The sequence below is a fragment of the Dama dama genome, chromosome 31 (assembly GCF_033118175.1).
Source record: "Dama dama isolate Ldn47 chromosome 31, ASM3311817v1, whole genome shotgun sequence".
Classification (NCBI taxonomy): domain Eukaryota; kingdom Metazoa; phylum Chordata; class Mammalia; order Artiodactyla; family Cervidae; genus Dama; species Dama dama.
In genome coordinates this window covers 10749667-10769764 of record NC_083711.1, presented here as the reverse complement: position 1 = coordinate 10769764, position 20098 = coordinate 10749667, and the positions used below count along the sequence as shown (strand labels likewise).

The 20098-nt window shown below is 46.9% G+C and overlaps 1 protein-coding gene across 4 annotated transcripts in view; it reads right to left on the bottom strand.

Moving 5' to 3' along the window:
- Window positions 1–20098, bottom strand: part of TIAM1 (TIAM Rac1 associated GEF 1) — a 451658-nt gene that overhangs the window by 56150 nt on the left and 375410 nt on the right. For all 4 annotated transcript variants that reach the window (XM_061134344.1, XM_061134343.1, XM_061134345.1 and 1 more), the window contains one exon: window positions 16708–16932. In XM_061134344.1, coding sequence (XP_060990327.1) covers window positions 16708–16932 — 225 coding nt within the window. The remainder of the gene's footprint in view (window positions 1–16707; window positions 16933–20098) is intronic.

The following is a 20098-nucleotide window of genomic DNA, read 5'->3' as shown; positions in this document are numbered from 1 at the left end:
GAGGCTTAGAGGAGGTCTTGAGAGTGGACCTCCATGATGGGATTGGTGTCATGAATGTCACTGGAAGAGAAACCAGAACTCCCCTCCTCTCCTGTGAGGACACTGGAAACAGCCACCTGCAAGCCAGGAAGGGAGCCCTCGGCAACAAGCCTGGCCTTGACTTCCCAGCTCCAAAACTACGAGAAATAAATGTCTGTTGTTTAAGCTACTCAGTCCGAGGTCTGTCACCAGAGGCCCAACTAAGACAATAATTTATAATATACATGTGTGCATGCTAAGCTGCTTCAGTCATGTCCGACTCTTTGCAAGCCTATGGACTGTAGCCCACCAGGCTCCTCTGTCCATGCGATTCTCCAGGTAAGAATACTGGAGTGGGTTGCCATTCCCTCCTCCCGGGATCTTCCTAAACCCAGGGACAGAACCCAGGTCTCCTGGAGCTCCCGCATTGCAGGCGGGTTCTTTACCGCTGAGCCACCGGGGGAGCCCATAATACGTATAATAAAAGTTAAATAAAATTAAATTGGGTGATTTGATTGATTTATAATCAACAAATGTTGGATCAATTCATTGCTGCTACTGCTAAGTCACTTCAGTCATATCTGACTCTGTGTGACCCCATAGAGAGCAGCCCACCAGGCTCCCCCCGTCCCTGGGATTCTCCAGGCAAGAACACTGGAGTGGGTTGCCATTTCCTTCTCCAATGCAGGAAAGTGAAGAATGAAAGTGAAGTCACTCAGTCATGTCTGACTCTTAGCGATCCCATGGACTGCAGCCTACCAGGCTCCTCCGTCCATGGGATTTTCCAGGCAAGAGTACTGGAGTGGGGTGCCATTGCCTTCTCCGCAAGTCATTGCTAGGACAACTGAATAAAGCATTCTGAGAAGAACATTTTAAAAATAACTTTTTTGGGGCATCCCTGGTGGCTCAGGGGTTAAGAATTCGTCTGCCAATGCAGGAGATACAGGTTCAGTTCCTGGGATGGGAGGATCCCACATGCTGTGGAACAATGAAGGCCATGCACCACAGCCACGGAACCTGCGCTCTCGAGTCCCGGAGGGGCAACTACTGAGCCCACGTGCCGTAACTACTGAAGCCTGCTCGCCCTCGAGCCCATGTTCTGCAACGAGAGAAGCCTGTGCCCCACAGTGAAGGGCAGCCCCCACTGATTGCAACTACAGAAAAAGCCCATATAGCAACGAAGATCCAACACAGCCAAAACTAAATAAATCAAATTGGTTTTAAAAAACTAATAACTGCCTCATAGACATTATCTGGCAAACTTCAAACATATTATAACACCCACTCTTTCCACCATATTCCATGCGAAAGTGCAGGCAACTTTCTTTCCTATTTGAACGAGTCCCGACTCCAGTGTTCTTGCCTGGAGAACCCCATAGACAGAGAAGCCTGGTGGGCTACAGTCTACAGTTGCAAGGGTTGGACACAACTTAGTGGCTAAACCATCAACTGCAATGGTTGGCTACGGTAAGCCCTGCGCTGGGGAAGAGAACATTAAGATCACTTCCCTCTGGGAGGCTTCTCAAATTCAAAGAGCATCTGAGCTGCCTGGGGATTTCTGTCAGGCAGATTCAAGCAGAATAGGGTCAGAACTATGGTTCTGCATTTCTTACATACTCCATGATACCAATCAACACTGCAGGTCCATGGGCCACACCGGGAGCAGCAAGTGTCTCGGATATTTACAAACCTCTAGCTAGTCTGATAAGACATTGGTTTGATGACTATTAGAATATTCCAGGCACGAGGTCAGGGACTACAGCACAATACTGTAACCAGATAAGAGAGAAGGGAAGAAAGAGAAGAAACCTGGGTAGAAGGAGCCACTTTCTGACTCCTGCGATGAAATCGTCAGTCTGAAAAGAGGCTACCTTGCTCCAGTGGCACCATCACAGTCATAAGCCTGCGTCTGGCATCACATTCAGACTCTAGGTTGACTGGGACACTAAGGGAAGAAGCCAATTCCTGAGCAAATCTTGCTCCAGAACTGCATCCAATGGTCCCCTTCCCTCCTCTGGAAGGAAGCACCAAGGAGGCGAAGCTTGCACGGTTTGTAAGTTTCCATCTGTGCCCACCCTTCCTGCGCCCTTGCTCTGGCTCTATGATTTCCCTGCACTTCTTTTCATTACTAGCTCACTATAAATCCCATGGACAGAGGAGCCAGGGGGCTACAGTCCATTGGATCCCAAGAGTCGGACACGACTTAACGACTAAACCACCACCACTCAATAATATGGTGGAAGCCGCCAAAGAAAGAAGTTCAGTTAACTTGGTGGACATCAGCTATGTCACACTGTCACCGCCAGAGGGGGAAAAAAGTAGTGACTGAATGCTTGAAATGGGGGCAATGACCTAGATGCTGGAGCTAGAGAGAAGGAGAAGATGTGAACAGCGTTAAGCGCTGAAATGGCAGGAACCACGGCTCTCTCAGCAGTAAGCTGACAGCCAGGCTGTAAGACACACAAGGTCACCTTCATGCTGTAGTCTGCACAATGGCAACCCCCATTCTGTACAGCCAGATGCCGCGACCCTGCATATTCCCACTGCACATTATAATGCCTGGGATCTAGAGGATGCTCACAGAACAGTGGGAAAATGAATGAAAGGATTTTCATTGCTAACACGGGCCAGGTATCCTGAAAAGGAAGCAACGCCGCCACCCTCCCCCCACCAATTCTACAAAAACACTGACAAATGCTAAGTAAAATAGAACAGAATCCTTTTTATTTAATTTTTATTATTATTTTGTTTTGCTCACACTGCACAACACGTGGGCAGTTCCCTTACCAGGGATCGAACCTGCGCTCCCTGCAGAGGAAGCAGGGAGTGTTAACCACTGGACCACCAGGGAAGGCCCCCTGAGTCCTTTTTAAACATAAAGCTGAGCTCTAAGAAATCCCAGAGTCCAAAATGAAGACAAAGGAAGCTGAAGCAGTGGGCCAGTCCCAAAGCCATGGCAGGGCTAGATAATTCATCATCTGCCTCCAAACTCCATATCCCAGCACAGTGTTTCCTAAAGGGAGTGGGACCCTGCTGGTGTCAGGAGGGGACAACGTTTGGGAAGAAAACTCTACACACGGCAGGTACACAGGGCACTAACCTCCCTGGGCCTGAGCACGGAACACCTTTTGCATTCCCCGGTCACTGTCACAATCAAGAAGACCCCCAAACTAGCCCAAAGCAGAATCAGCACCACCTGGGAACACAGCCCTGAAGTCATAAGACAGAAAACAGGGGCTGGGTCAGTACAGCTCGGGGAGTTAGAACCAAATCTCCCACGTTCATAGGGTTCTCTTGAAGGGCTATAATCTCACCCCAAAAAGACAGAAAAAGACTTTTTTTTTTTAAAGTACTGAGTACTCCATTGGAAGGACTGATGCTGAAGCTCCAATACTTTGGCCACCTGATGTGAAGAGCTGACTCACTGGAAAAGACCCTGATGCTGGGAAAGACTGGGGTCAGGAGGAGAAGGGGACGACAGAGGATGAGATGGTTGGATGGCATCACCGACTCAATGGACATGAGTTTGAGTAAACTCCGGGAGACAGTGAAGGGCAGGGAAGCCTGGCGTGCTGCAGTCCACGGGGTCACAGAGAGTTAGACACGACTGAGCGACTGAACAACAAATGTATAAAATGGGTGCCAGTAATGAGAACATACTGGATAGCATAGGAAACTCTGCTTAATGCACTGCTGTGGCCTGACTGGGAAGGAAATACACAGGGGAAGGGATATGTTAACATGTTTATGGACGGCTGCTTCACTGTGCTATCTATACAGGAGAAACTAACACAACTTCGTAAAGCAACCATATTCCAACAAAAAATTTTAAATAAATAAATAAAGTACTCACATGTGAAAGAGAAAAAAGAAAGGAAAAGAAGCTGATCTAACTCTGCCTATACTCTGGGATACAAGAGTGGGGAGAGAGAGAGGGGGGCTTCTTCTTGGAGATGAGAACCACAGGCTGGCCCCACGGGTCCTGGAGATTCAAATTCACACTGTGCCCTCCATTCTGGAGACTCCGATGACTTCGTCTGCTAGGGCTGGTGTAATTAAGACCGCAGACTGGGTGGCTTAAACAACAGTTACTTGTCTCGGTTCTGGAGACCGGAAGTCAAAGATCAAGGTGGCATGGGTCCCTTCCATGGTGAGGCCCCTACCCTGGCTGGCAGATGGCTGCCACCTCCCTGGTACCCACACAACCTCCCCTTGTGTGTGCAAGGTGAGAGGGTGAGCCCTGGTCTCTCTTCCTCTTCTTACAAGGACACTAATCCCATTACGGGAGTCCCAGCCAGTAACTTCATCTAAACCTAATTACCTCCCAGTGGCCCCCAACTCCTAATAACCCTCCCACTGGGGGTTAGGACTTCAATGTAGGACCTCTGGCAGAACACAAGCATTCAGTACGTGATACTCAGGCTGAAAACTTGCCTTAAGGTCGTTCTAAATTTGTATTCCAAGGGCATCTGGCAGAAGGCAAAAAACAACTCTGTTCTGGAGGGAATCACCCTTAATGATGGTTTCGTATTAATGGTCAGGCATAAGCTTGGTCCAACAAGAACCACAATCCGTCATTATACAACACAAGGAGAACCAGCTCCCCATGATGGAGACGCAGCAGCCAGAACAAGCAGAATGAGATTTCCTAGGAATAATACCATAATTATCGGACTGCCAAATGAGTATGCTTCAAAAAAAAAAAAAAGAAAAAGGAACAACAAAAGAGAGACTTTCAAAAAAGATTAGGTAAATTTGTAAAACTTTTAGAAATGAGAGCTATAAACACTGAAATTAGGCACTCAATGGATAAGAATAAAAGCTGAAGAAAGAAGCTTGAAAGGTCTATTTGAAGACATTACCACACCAAAGCACAGACATCCTCAAATTCTCAAACTGTCAACATAAAATTGACATAATTTCAAGTCAAAATAGTATTCAAGAAGAAAAGTTCATAATAAGAAACATTTGACAAAGAGTGGGAAAGCTTACTAAAACAGAATTTTCCTAAAAAAAAGTATCTAAATGATGTATTTAGGGTGGGAAAATATGTATACACACACACACACATATGCATAATCTGGTATACAAGGTGAAATGATAAATAAGAGCTGATATACACACAGGCCAAGCTCCGGGAGATGCTGAAGGATATGGAAGCCTGGCGTGCTGCTGTCCACGGGGTCTCAAAGAGTTGGCCACAACTCTTTGTGTGGCCACAACAATAACAACACAAACAGGCAAGTCACAGCACTCCACACACACACCCAAGAGGCATCTGTTCCAAAACACAAGATGAAACTAAAGCAACGGTGGGTGATTGTATTTACATCATTTCATGATCCTTTTACACTTTAAGAGAAGTAAAAAGAATTCAGTCTTATTTTGTTAGAAACCATGTTAAAATTTTAAGGGAAAAAAAAAAAAATTAAGGGCAACCACTGAATAGAATAGAATTAGATTGTATAAGTTGAAAGGGGAAAGTGGAATTGAGAAATTCAACCTAAAAAAGGACTAGGAAGGGCAGGAAGAATAAACAAGATCAAGACAGCAAAATATGATGAGAGAAACGAGCCAAGATACATGGAACTTCTAAATAAATGTGATGTAGACTAAACTCAATATTATACTTCATGTTTAGATAAAAACCAAAATAATGTCACACAAAGCCTCACCTACATGCTACACGTAAGAAATAGACTAAACAAAATGACAAAGAACACTGAAAGTATCAGCGTAGAAAGTTAGGCAAATGTAAAGAATGCTCTTCAAATGCCAGACAAAATAGATTTAGTCAGACTACAGAAGAGGTAAACATCAAGAATCATTAAGCTTGATCCGTGAGTGTATTTTAAACCCTATTCACAAGAATTTGCGAATGTATGTTTTTTCCAAGGATTAGCAATGTAGGCAAACAGGCCACATATGACGCTATAATATAAATCTCAACAAATAGCAAGGAATCTGAATTCAGACAGACCACACTGGCAGCGTTATTTCTGGAACAGAATTTGCTATGAAAGAGCAAAAGGCCAGTATGCCAAAGACAATTTTAGAGCGGGGGGCCGGGGGGCGGGGGTGGTGGTTGGGGAAAAAAAAAAAGCAAGACTGGGATACTTTCCCTACCAGATATCAGAATGTATTTAAAGTTAACAGTAATAGAAAGCAGTGCAGAATTAGCAAGAAGACAGGCTAACAGAACAGACAGTCCCAGAAACAGCCCTACCCATTGTGGAAGTGTGATGCACAGCAGATGTGGCACTGCAGATCCGGGGGAAAAGGAAGGAACATTTGATGATGTAGCTAAGACAGCAGATTACCCACATGGGGAAACAAAAAGCTGGACCCGAACTCCCATCATCCACAAGAATCAGTGCCAGGGAGGTATAAACCCAAAAGGGAAAAGTTCAAAATATAAATCTTTCAGCAGAAAATAACAGAAGAAAATGTTTGTTACCCAGGGGAGAGAGAAGGAGATCTTACACAAGACAGAAAAAAGCACAAATCCTAGGAAACAGAAAATCAGATTTTACTAAAGTTAAAAACTTTTCTTTGTCAAAAGGAAACAGGATACACTGTAGACTGAGAAAAGTTATCTTCAACACATATAACTGGCAAAAACACGAATATCTAGCATATAAAAGAAGCCCTATGGATCAATAACCATGGGTCTATCTGATTCTAAAACATACATTCTTTTTCACCCCGTTGGCTCTGCTTCTGCCCTTACCTGAAGATAAAAACTAATAAAAGAGGAGAGACTGAGAAAAAGAAATGCAACTGTGGTTAGACAGTCAGCAAAGATGACAGTGATGATTCTTCCCGTTCCTGTAAGATCTCTGTGTCTGTCTCCACGCCCCATGAATTTGGGTTGGTCTTGTGACTTGATCTGAACAGCAGTGTGTGACCCAAGTGGTGATACATGAATTCTGAGCTACGGTCTCAAGTGGCTTTCAGTTTCGGGTCTGATCCCCCAGGAATGCTGGGCCATCATACGATGAAACCCCCAAGGTAGCTTCTTGAGAATGAAAGACCTCAAAGAAAGAGGGGTCCAGCCAACCGATCACCAAATATGTGAGTGAGGCCAGCTTAACCCAGTCTCAGTCAAGCCCAAACGGCACAGCCAACAAGACTGACTGAGGCAAGGGGAGCAGAACAGCCACCCGGCTGAGCCCGGCCCAGAGAGCTGAGTGCAGTGAGCGAACTAGACGGTGCTTTCCCGCGGTTTGCAACAAGGCAGTAGATGGCCAGTGCGTGGTTAGGGGACTTAAGTCATCAAAGAAAGCCAGAGAGGCAGGAATCGACAGTGGGGCCCTTTACGAGAGCTGAAGAGAGATACCAGCACGGCAGGATCAGGGAATCAAACCAGGCAAAGCCACGTTCTTGCTCCCACACTTCAAGGCCTCCTCTGCACACCTCCCGAAGGAAGACGTTTACAGAACACCATTGCTGAGATTCTATGCAACCCCACAGAAACAGAATGTTGCAACTTCCTACTGGAGCTTCCTTCACCACAAAAGACTTTTCCTCTTAACAACAGACACTGAAGGAATTATTGTCTTTGTCCAGCGCACATGCAGACAGCTCCAGAGAACTGGAGACAGGCTAGGAGCGGGCTGAGGAGGCAAGGAGAGGAAACTGCGTGTCCCACCTCCACCCTTCCCAGCACGCAGCACATCGCCATGTGGCATAAAGGAGGTGCCGGGGATACCTGGCGCCTCAGAGACGGAGTGGGGCCAAAGCTAGAGACACAGAATGAGCAGGGCAGACAAGGGAGGATTATTCAGCTACAAAACCAGAGGATGAGGCGGCTGGATGGCATCACCGACTCGATGGGCATGCGTTCCAGCAAGCTTCGGGCGTTGGTGGTGGACAGGGAGGCCTGGCGTGCTGCAGTCCATGGGGTCACAAAGAGTCGGACATGACTTATCGATTGAACTGAACTGAACTGAACTGAAAACCAAAAGAAATCTACTATTAGTAACAACATGGATGAACCTTAAGGGCGTTATGCTAACTGAAATAAGTCAGAGAAAGAAAATACTGTACGATCTTACTTATATGTGGAACCTAAAAGCAAAGCAAAAAGCCTCACAGACACAGAGAACAGACTGGAGATTGCCAGAGGTAGGGGGTGGTGGGGCAGGTAGGTGAAATGTGTAAAAAGGGTAAAAATGTATAGTTATAAAATAAATAAGTCATGGAGATGTACAACATTTGTTGTTATCTAGTCGCAAAGTCATGTACAACTCTTTGTGAACCCAAGGACTGTAGCCCACCAGGCTCCTCTGTCCATGGGATTTCTCAGGCAAGAATCCTGGAGTGGGTTGCCATTTCCTTCTCCAGGGGATCTTCTGACCCAGGGATGGAACCCGCGTCTCCCGTGTCTCCTGTATCGCAGGCAAATTCTTTACTGCTGAGCCACCTGGGAAGCCATACACACACACATTAATTAATAATACTGTATTGTATTTTAAGGAAGTAAATCTCAAAAGTTCTCATCATCAGAAAAAAAAAGAAACTATGTATCCTGGTGGATTTTAACTAGACACAGTGCAGATCATATAGCAATGTATATAAACATAGAATCATTATGTTATACTCCTGAAACTAATGTTATACATCAATTACACCCCAATTTTTAAAAACAGGATAAGCAGGGTGGGTGGCTCAGTAAAGAATCCGCCTGCAATGCAGGAGATCTGGGTTGGGAAGATCCCCTGGAGGACGGCATGGCAACCCACTCCAGTATGCTTGCCTGGAGAATCCCACGGACAGAGGAGCCTGGTGGGCTATAAGAGTTGGTCACAACTGAGTGACTAAGTACAGGGCAGCCTCAGAGAAGGGGGAACCTCAGGGCAGAGCGGAGCCCAGCAGGACAGAACCCGCAGGCCATCACAAAAGCTGCCGTAAATAACATTCAATGCTGTGAACAGGTGTGATCATTTCTCTGCTTCTTAAAATTATTTTCACATCATAATGGAACTGTTTCTGTAACCAAGGAAACCTTTGCTGCTAGCACGTCCCACTCACCATTATCAGGATGGAAAACAATGAGGTTAGGAGAAGTACAAACACAAGCACGTAAGCTTACATTTCAATTAATCTTTGATTTACGTGGATGAGGTACATTCACTCAGGTTCCATTCAAGCCCATTAGAGACCTACATTTAACAGAGGAAGGAAAAAAAGATCTTTGCCTTATGAGATATATTAACAGTGTTTGTTAAACCAGCAGATACTCCAAACATTTCCAAAGAGGAACTAATCATAACTGACTTTTTAAAGGCCTTTATTAACACCTGTGTTTCATTCTCAGAGTGAAAAATGGCTGACGGGAAGGGAACAAGGGAAGGTTAGACACGGCCAGTAAAGACACTGGGGCTTCCCAGGGCAGGAGACATGGGTTCCATCCCTGGGTTGGGAAGATCCCCTGGAGGGGGAAATGGCAACATACTCCAGTATTCTTGTCTGGATATTTCCACGGATGGAGAAGCCTGGCGGGCTACAGTCCATGGGGTCGCAGAGTCAGATGTGACTAAACGCGCATGTGTGCATGGGTGGACACACACACACACACACACACACACTATACACACCTAGTAAAGACACTGAGCTGGAATCCAATCCTTAGGCTATGAAAAATCATAGCTTTGCTTTTCAGCCATTTACTGTCATATAAGAATTCCATAAAAACACTCATAATATATAAGATCAAAATAAACACCCCTCCCCCAAGCTAAGAAAATAAAAACAAAACAATTATAAAGGGGAAAAAAAAAAACCCTCAGGAGAGCTATATATACTCTGTAGGGGGCAGGGGAGGAAAAACACTACAGTTTTAACTTGAAAGACAATTTCTTTCCAACCACATTTCACAAAATCTCAGAGTCTGTTTCTCTACACAGAACAGTTTTTTAATCCTAAAAAACTGTACATATAGTTCTTCCCGATCCTATCAGCTTGTTGTGAAAGTCAAACTATAATCCACTAATGTTCTTTAAAATTATACAAATGGAGGCTCTTAATCTCCGAAGCAACACTGTTTTTCCACACACACAACTTGATGTTGTCATTAATCAAAACCAGCAGGAAGTCAGGACTAGGCGTTGGGGTTTCCCCAGTGGGGCCCTTGGGAGCGGGCCCTGAGCCAGGTGACAGTAAGCATCGCACACCGTTCCACGTTTTCCCAACAGACGCCTAGAAGGCCATGTGCTGCTGGCTAGCTGGAAGTCTGCAGCGAATCTGGAGAAGGCGACCCTGCCTGTCTGCAGGAAGACAAGTCTGAGCGGCTCCTCTCTCTGTGTCGCCCCTCCCTGCTGTCTGCAGAATGCAGCTGCAGACCATGCGCGTGGACCGTCACCCAGAAACAGAACCCTGCATTTCACGGGCACAGCACTTGAAATGGGCAAGTCAAAGGAGGCTTAGCGGCTTCTGCCACTCTGACCAAGATGCCTGGGCTCCCCTGCCTATCACAGAAACCTTTCCCATTGCAGCAAAGGCTGCTTAATCTACTTCCTGCAGGTGGGCTATCGGTGCCCACCACAGATGGCATCTTTCCACTCAGCAGCGGATCCAGGGGGCTGACTCTCCAAACCCAAGGCTCACCCTAATTGCCAGGGCAGGCCACAGCCACTTAACCCGCCCAGCTCAACTTCTGGAAAGGCCATTTTTCAAATTAGAAGCAATGGCAGCCCACTCCAATATTCTTGCCTGGAGAATCCCATGGACAGAGGAGCCTGGCAGGCTTCAGTCCATGGGGTCACAAAGGGTTGGACACGAATGTGTGATTAACATTTTTAGTTCATTGAGTTTTCATCATAACTGTTGATTAGTCGCTGAGTAGTGTCTGACGCTTTTTGATCCCATGGACTGAAGCCCGCCAGGCCCCTCTGTGCATGGGATTCTCCAGGCAAGAATACTGGAGTGGGTTGCCATTCCCTTTCTCCAGGAGATATTCCTGACCCAGGGATTGAACCCATGTCTTTTGCTTTGGCAGACAGATTCTTTACGATCAAGCCCCCAGGGAAGGCCCTCATTGTAATATCATAAACTATTTGCTGATCTAAGCAAGGGCACCTGCTTCATCCCAACTGGTCAAGTGAATTTTAGGGACGATAAAGCCAAGCTGCCTCCATCACAAAAGTCAAATGTACTTGAATGTTAAGGACAGAACTTAAAGTGAGAGAGATAGACAGATATTTTGAAGTCCTGGAAAGATATCACAGATGCACTCTGAATTATGATTCTTGTAGCTGGCCTGATATCAGGGGCTTTTATCAAACTTATTTCAAAAATTATTTTTGATTAGATTTGCTTTCCTATATTGATGTTCATATAATACTTTGCTAACTGAGGCGGGAAGGTATGCATTCTAATAAACCAGGCCAGTGGTTTCACCTGGAAAGATTTCACCCTGAGGGGACATTTAGCAAAGTCTGAAGATAATTTTTGATTGACACAATTTTGGGAAGAGGGTTATGAGGACTAGTTGAGAGTGGTTTGTTGGAAAACTGCTAACATCAAGGCTGAGAACAGCCCCCCACAACAAAGAATTTTCTGATCCGAAATGGCAGTAGCACCAGATGAGATCATAATTCAAAATAAATCACACAGGAGCATGAGAGAGGCTTTCTGGGAAGCTCAAAGAAACTAAAGTTTTGCAACTTCCTATGCCAGCTTCCCCTTCACTTCAAGGCTCTTTCTAAAACAAGATCCACTGAAGCAACAAGCTTTCTCTCTGGACCTCCTTCCCCCATTTTCTTACCAGTATGGACCTAAACAACTGTTGGAAAAAAAAAAAAAGAGAGATGAAGAATAGCCCCAGGCAGATTTCCACAAGGACACATGGATGGTCAATGGCCAAGAATGGAAACTGAGTCTTAGAGAAAACCCTGAGGATGGAATCTAATTTCCAGTCCCTGACATTCCAAGCCAACACAGCAATCCATACTGGGAAGTGTCCTTTCCATACTGAGGAAGAGGAGGATAAAGGTCACCTAACAGGTTGTCATTACAAAAATCTCAGTGAAGCAGACAAGAGAAAGTTATCCACAAACACCCCAGTTATGGTCTGCATGGGACTGTAACATTCCAATCATCTTACCATTTCACCCAGACAAAAAACAGGGCCCATAACCAAGGAGAGAGCTGGTGACCTAAGAGGGTGACCTCCCATCTTGATCGTATATTAGAATCACCTAAAGGTTTTTAAGCAACCACGCACCCTAACAGATGCATACCCAAACCCTACCCCAGACCAAGGGAATCACTATTTCTGAAAAGGGGCCCAGTGGTCTCAGCATTTAGACAGTAGAATCAACTTCTTTCTACCCAGGGAAGGAAACTGCTTTAAGTATACTGAATAAACTTGGTTCTCAGACAACACTCCCGGCGTAGACAGAAGTGGAGTAGAGTAGTAAGGAAAATAACAACCTGCAGCCCCTGGTTACAAGTCAGAGAACCTTCCCGTCACCATGAAGACTCTGCGTGTTGAATGCGTATTCACTGAGCACCTCCTAGGACTTATTCTGAACACTTCAATTACTCACTCATTCCTCACAACAGCCTCATGTGATAGTAGCGTGGTATGATCCCCACTGTAGGCACGAGGTCACAGGGCACAGATTAAGCATCATCTGTTCAAGTCATGAAGCTAATAAAGATAAACATGGGACTCATCCCCAAGGAGCCTGGTTCCACAGCCCGCTTAAGCCATTAGGCACTGAGGTTTCCACATCAAGGAAACAAACCTCTCCATGAAAAAGGCTTCAGAAAGAATCCAGCCCTGAAAGTTAATCACAACTTTCCATCAGAATTCTCAGGGCAGGATCAGGGCCAAGCTTGGAGACTTAGACTTGCTACAAGGGGCAATTCACTGGGAAAAACCTCCTGTAGACAGGAACCAGCCGGGGAGCCCGTGGACACAGCCAGGCCCTCTGTCCTGGTGACCTCACACTCACCACGACCACCCCAAAATGGTCTCCACATCAAACCTCAAACCTGTCACTCAGGATGCTTCTTATTTTTAGTTACTTCCAAATTTAGACTGAGACTATAGTCCAGCCTGCCCATTGTATACAGTTTCTCCGTTGTTTTCCAGCGTCACTGCAGCTGTCTGTGGACACTGCTTTATCTCTGCTTCATTGTGGACCATCTTTCAGGTTGTTTTATCCTGTTTACTTGCCCCCTCTTTTATCTTCCACTGTTAAACATGAACAAGGAAATGGTAACAACCAGAAAGCAAACAGGCTGTGGGACCCAGGTGGGGGGCCTGAGTGTCTTGCTTCCCTCTGGCCAAGGGGATGGAGCTGCAGCTGCTGAGAGCCTTTGAGAATGCTTCTGGAACTTATTAATGTTGAAACCAACTTAGCAAACATCCAGAAAACCCACACTGTGACTTTACCTTCACGCTGTTATTTTTGAACCAGGTTGATTATCTAACTTAACCAAACACACTTGATTCTGAAGGGTTTTTGATCACTACAAAATAGTAAAAGGTGAAGCAATTAAAACAACAAAGAACTACACTAGAATGTTAAAGCAGAAGGACAGAACCATGTCACAGTCAGCATCCAGCTTAATTACTAAGAGCATCGAGCTTAATTATTAAGAGCAAATACTTAAATGTCGATTCCAAGACGTGGTTTGTGTGTGTGTGTGTGTTAGTCACTTAGTTGTGTCCGATTCTTTGCTACCCCATCAACTGTAGCCCTCCATGCTCCTCTGTCCATGGGATTCTCCAGGAAAGAAGACTGGAATGGATTGCCATTCCCTTTTCCAGTGGATCTTCTCAACCCAGGGATTGGACCTGGATATCTTGCATTGTAGCCAGATTCTTTACTGTCTGAGCAACCAGAGAAGCCCAGTTATGATTTGGAAACAAACAAACAAATAAGTCATATAAGGATGATTCCAAAACAAAAAAAGTTTTAATGGGGAGAAGGAAATGGCAACCCACTCCAGTACTCTTGCCTAGAAAATTCCATGGATGGAGGAGCCTGGTGGGCTACAGTCCATGGGGTCGCAAAGAGTCGGACACAACTGAACGACTTTTCACTTCACAATGGGGTTTAAACAATAGTAGATTCAGTATATTTAGCACACAGATTTCAAAGGCGTCTGGTCTGAAGGAGGATGTATGGGCAGTGGACAGGGTAGGGCTGTGTACACAGAATATACCCAGATAGTCTCAAAATAGGCACCTATGTACAAACACATCTTTAAAATAAAAAATTTTTAATAAAAAGTCTTAAAACTTCACAAACTGTGTATATGCACATACACAGAGACACACACACATCTCTTCTCAAAAGAAAGAAATACATCAAAACAGTGATTGTGTTTAAAGGAACAAATCATGAGCAATTTCAATCACACTTTATATGAGAGGTCTGTAAAGGGCCAGATAGTATTTTCAGCTGTGCAGACCATGCATCCCAGTTATAACTACTCAAATCTGCCGCTGAAATGGGAAAGCAGCCAGAGACAAACATCAGTGAATGGGCGTGACTGTGTTCCAATAAACCTTTATTTATAAAAAGAGGCCATAGCCTGGATTTGGCCAGTGCATCTTGATTTGCCAACCCTTACTTTATACCCATAACCTAGAGGAAGAGCTGAGACAGAAGATATCCAAAAGTGGTTGAGCACACACCGTGGTTTGTGGTGTGTGCACACAGACCCTATAAAATCCTTTCAACAACCTGATGTCACCCACACACCTCGCTCGGTCATTTTACAGAAACCACCGTGAACCGACTTTTATGGGGTGGAGCCTGCCATCTTGTGGTCACGTAAAAGAACAGCCTTCGTGGTACTCATTCCCTATCATGTAAGCATACACAGCTCCCTGGTCAGAAAGAGAAGAATAAACACCACTTGATATCACTTATATGTGGAATCTAAAATACGATACAAACGAGCCTATCTGAAAGAGAAAGAAATGCAGGGACAGAGGAGAGACTGGTGGCCATCGTCCCCCAGGGGAGGAGGGGGGAGAGGGCAGGAGTGGGTGCTCTGGATTAGCAGATGCAAACTGGCACATGCAGAACGGATAAACAGTGAGTCCCTACTGTAGCGCCCAGGGCAGTATGCTCCATATCCTGTGATAAGCCACAACGGAAGAGAGCATGAAAAAGAATAGATATATGTATGTATGTTGTTCAGTCACCCAGTCACATCCAACTCTTTCTGACCCCATGGACTGCAGCACACCAGGCCTCCTATATATAAATATATATATAGCTTCCCAAGTGGCCCCAATGGCAAAGAATCTGCCTGCCAATGCAGGCGACATGGGTTCAATCCCTGAGTTGGGAAGATCCCCGGAAGTAGAAAATGGCAACCCACTCTAGTATTCTTGCCAGGAAAATTCCATGGACAGAGGAGCCTGGCGGGCTATACAGTCCACGGGGTCACAAAGAGTCGGACACAAGTAAGCATTCACACTATGTGTGTATATATATAACTGGGTCACTTTGCTGTGTAGTGGGAAGTAATGCAACACTGTAATTCAACTATGCTTCAACTACACAAACAAACAAACAAAAAAGGTAACAGCTCCCTGGAACGCTTTCCTAAAGATATGATGGGCGTATGGGCACTACAATTGATTGCGATCAACTCTCTGAAGACTCAACTTGTCGAGTTCTCCTAGGGAACCAACAATAAAAGGATGAACTATCAGTAGGCATCTGTTGTGGTCTATTCTTACCGAGCCGAGCTTCAGAAGGGACTTTGCAAAACAAGAACACTCAAGGTACCTACACTCAGAGGTGGGGAAGGAAGGCCTTTTTTAACCCAACTTTTAAAAATAAGTCCCCAAACCCAGCTTACTAAAAGCCACCCCAGCTCTAGAACAGGTCACGGCAAGATTAAGAGAGAGCCCTTATCTCTTCACCTGTGGGCTTGTTCCAGATTCTCCTGCTGAACAAGAACAGGCACCTGAAAGTGAAGAAACTCTAAGCCCAGTCCCAGGGAACAAACTCAGGAGGTGCAGAGACGCAGGCAAGAACAGTGCTGCAGAAAGAGAGCCCCCATGGAAGACGTTTGGGGGGCCAGAGGATGGAGCTCGGTGGGGGTCCCAGAAGCCTTTCTGGGGCAGGCAGCACCCAAGCTGCTCCTTCTAGAGTGAGCATAAGGTTGTCAGAGGGAGTGGAAGGCAAGGTATAAACAGGAAAAACAGCAGATGGCGCAGGGGAGGGGGTTTCTGCCAAGGGGCTCATCTCCAGACTGGAGGTCAGAAGAGCCCCAGGGAAAAGCAGACCAAACTCCAGCTCGGGGCATATTTCCACCCCAGGCTTCTCAGTCCACATCCTCTCCCGCTTCCACACAAGGAACCACAGGACGGGGGCGACACAGGAGACGGAGCCGTGAAAGCAGGGGCACGACCAAAGCCCCAGCATCTTCAGTGCCTGCTGGCGTCTCTACATCTCCGCCCACAGTCAAGAGACAGCGGCCTCGATCTACTTATCTCTCCCCCAAAGGACAAACAGCAGCAGCACCACAGAGCTTTCCATTGCAGCCAGGCGGCAATTCCACCGGCACGTAAGTCCCAGGCCCCTTTACACCCGGACGGGGGAGCTCAGGAACCTGTTCATCTCCCTCACGCGTCTCCCAGGACCTGCCAGGCTCAGGAAACCCACCGAAAGACGCAAGCCGCGGGGGGCACCCGGGGCACGGCCATACCTGTGTCGCTGCTGAGAAAGGCGAGGGGGCTCTCGCCGAGGTCGGCCGGGCCGTCCAGCCGATGGGGCGGGTTCTCCAGCAGTTCTGCTCCTCCCTCCAGCTCGGGGCAGGTCCTCACCAGGAGGCCCAGGGACGGCTGTGTGAGGAAATCTCTGAGCACAGAGGAGTTCAGGGTGCCCGCAGCCCGCTTATTGATCTCGAGAATCTCATCTCCCGCCTTCAGGCCTGCCAACGCAAGATGGAAAAATGTTTAATCTCAGACACACACACACACACATAAAAGCAGCAGCAGCGTCGAATCAGATGGCAGCAGCAGAGGAGCCCTGCTTCTAAAGGGCAGGCCGAGCTTGCCTGTTAGAGGTGCCGCCGCTGCACACAGCCCGGCGTGCGCCAAGGGGCTCCTCGGGGGACCACGTGGGCTTGGGTTCTGGAAGGTTCTACACTGGGATGTCACAGCAGGCCTAAGCTGCCCTGAATACACCGACCAAACAACCAAACAACCGTACCACTTCTTGAATCTACGTGCTCTGCTCTTAGCCGTCAGTCCTGTGACCCCTCTTTGTGACCCCATGGTCTGTGGCCCGCCAGGCTCCTCCATCCATGGGATTCTTTGGGCAAGAATACTGGAGTGGGTTGCCATGCCCTTCTCCAGGGGATCTTCCCAACCCAGAGATCGAACCTGGGTCTCCTGCACGGCAGGCAGGTTCTTTACCATCTGAGCCCCCGGGGAAGCCCACGTGTTCTATCCTAGCTATTGTCCCACCATTTCGAGGGCTCCCTGATTTCAGCAATGTGTGTGTCACGTACATGCTTGTCTACCGTGGACACGTGTGCACAGTCAGCTAAAGCCTAAAAATCGTTGCTATGGAAACAAAATGCAGGCATCTCCTCGGCTACAATCACTGAAGGTCATCTCATTCCAAACACATCCAGGGATGAGAGTTTACAGAACCAAATGCAATCATATTTGCTCCCCACACCCTGCCCACCCCCCGCCCACCACCTTTTATATGGGCTTCCCAGGTGGTGCTAGTGGTAAAGAATCCATCTGCCAATGCAGGAGATGCAAGAGACTCAGGTTCGATTCCTGGGTCGGGCAGATCCCCTGGAAGAGGAAATGGCAACCCACTCCAGTATTCTTGCTGGGAGAACTCCATGGGCAGAGGCACCTGGCGGGCTACCGTCCATGGGGTCGCAAGAGTCGGACACGACTGAGACTGAACCGCCACCACACCTTTTATATAAAACTGCATCAGGACCTTGGGGTGAGTGGCCTTTGGAAGGTCCCCAAAGGTTCTGCTACTTTTGCAAAGCATTCTGGGGAGCCTCCAAAGCTTGAGACCCAGAGGAGTAGCCGTGAACCAGCCCAGTCTTGGAGGACAGGAACTTGCGACTGACTTGGGGCAGGTCTGCCTGATATTTACAAAACATGGCAGCAGTGAGAAGGGGAGGGGTTAGGGGAGAACAGGAGAAAAACACGGGTTCCTTTCGGCTAAAAAGAAGGAAAGCGGGTGATGCCTCTTTCTAGACTAACATGGAGAAACAAATGTGTGAAAAGGGAGTGACTGAAGGGCAAAGGATGATCTTCACCCAACGCGAAGCCACACAGCCCCTCAGGCACCCGCAAGTCGCACTCTGATTCCGCAGAGAAGGTCTCACTTCCCAGCTTCCCTGGGTCACACCTCTAGGCCAGCTTTACTAAGGTTTCCCCAACACTTGAAGTCAACTCTGTCATAAAAATACTCGAAGAAACATCACGGGTGAGGAGGCAAGGGGAGAGAAACAGGAGAGTTTCTCTCCATGCCAGAGGTGGAATTCTAGGAGACTAACCACTCCACTTCTGGGTGAAAGATTTTGGCATTACAACGTTTGAATTTCCACATGTGAAAGGCCATTGTCATCTTTGAAGTCTTCTCTTGGAGACAACTCCTTTGATTAGGCATCAGGGGGCGTAATATAAGGAGAGAAAGAGGAAAAGACAAAAAACTAAAAACATCGGCAAGTTTGGTCTTGTTTTTTAAAATGAATCGCTAGGTTGGCTGGAATTCCCTGGCGGTCCAGTGGTTAGGACGCCACGCGCTCACTGCCGAGGGCCTGGGTTCAATCCCTGGTTGGGGAACTAAAGCCCACAAGCCATGCAGCCAAAAAATAAATTGATTTCTTTAAATAACTTTTAAAAAAGAATTTCTAGGTTTGTATGACTGTTTGAATACGAGTGTATAGTGGGTTAAAGGGTAACCCCTGAAAAGACATGTCCGTGTTCCAGAACCTAGGAATAGGACCTTATTTGGGAGCTGCAGCTGTAATTCAGCAGAAGCTCTTGAGATCAGCCCATGCTGGGTTATCTGATGGGTCAGTGACAACCATCCTGTGGGGCAGGCACAAAAGAAAGACCCAGAAAGCAGTGGAGGAGGGCAGGGGAGGACGGAGAGTGAGACTGGGGGACGCTGCCACAAGCCAGCAAACACCAGATGAAGGGAAAGGCAAGGACGGACCCTACCCACCGACCCCCCACCCCCGAGCCTCCCAGGGGCCCCAGCCCTGCAGACACCCTGGCTTCAGACTGTCCTCCAGAACTGTGGCAGAAAACAGTTCTGTTTCTTGAAGAAGGTGTGTTAGTCGCTCAGCCGTGTCTGACTCTTTTCAACCCCATGACTGTAGCCCGCCAGGCTCCTCTGTCCATGGGGATTCTCCAGGCAAGAATACTGGTAATGGTTTAAATGAGATTAAACACAATAATCCATGTAGAACTCCTCATGTTGCACTTGGCATGTTGAAGATATTCAACAGATACTAACTCTCATTATTAATGTTCGGTAGCAGAAAGAGGAAAACTTTGTTTTTCATTTTGAGCCTACTGAAAAATACTCCCCACTTGCCCAGTTAAAAGCTGTGAAATATCCCATCTGTCGAGAAAGTTCTAGCCCATGGCCATCTCAGCCAGGCTTTGTCCTGCGGAGTCATCAGGAAGACACTTAGATGGCAGCAAAGAAGATGCCTGATCCCAACCTCAAAGGATTGCAAGAGCAGAACAACAGGCCCAAGATGAACAGAGACACGTGTAAACACGCTCTGGTTTCAAAAGTCAGTTCTACAAGGACAGTCAACGTGAGATCCAACACAGAACAGAGGGTGAGAGAGAGACAGAGAGACAGCAGGAATACGGGAACTAATAGTCAGCCCATTCCAGGCCAAAAGCCCATGGCAACTAACAACAATAAAGTGTAGGCTCAGTGAATGACAGAATATCCGGTTCTAATTAGGCTGCATGCCACCAGACTTCCACTGGTGTGTACCACATTCTGGTCATTTTAAGAAATACTGGCATCTGGATGGTGTCCAGGGGGCAATGACCAGAGTTCATCCTATCTTCTAACGAATTGTTGAAGGA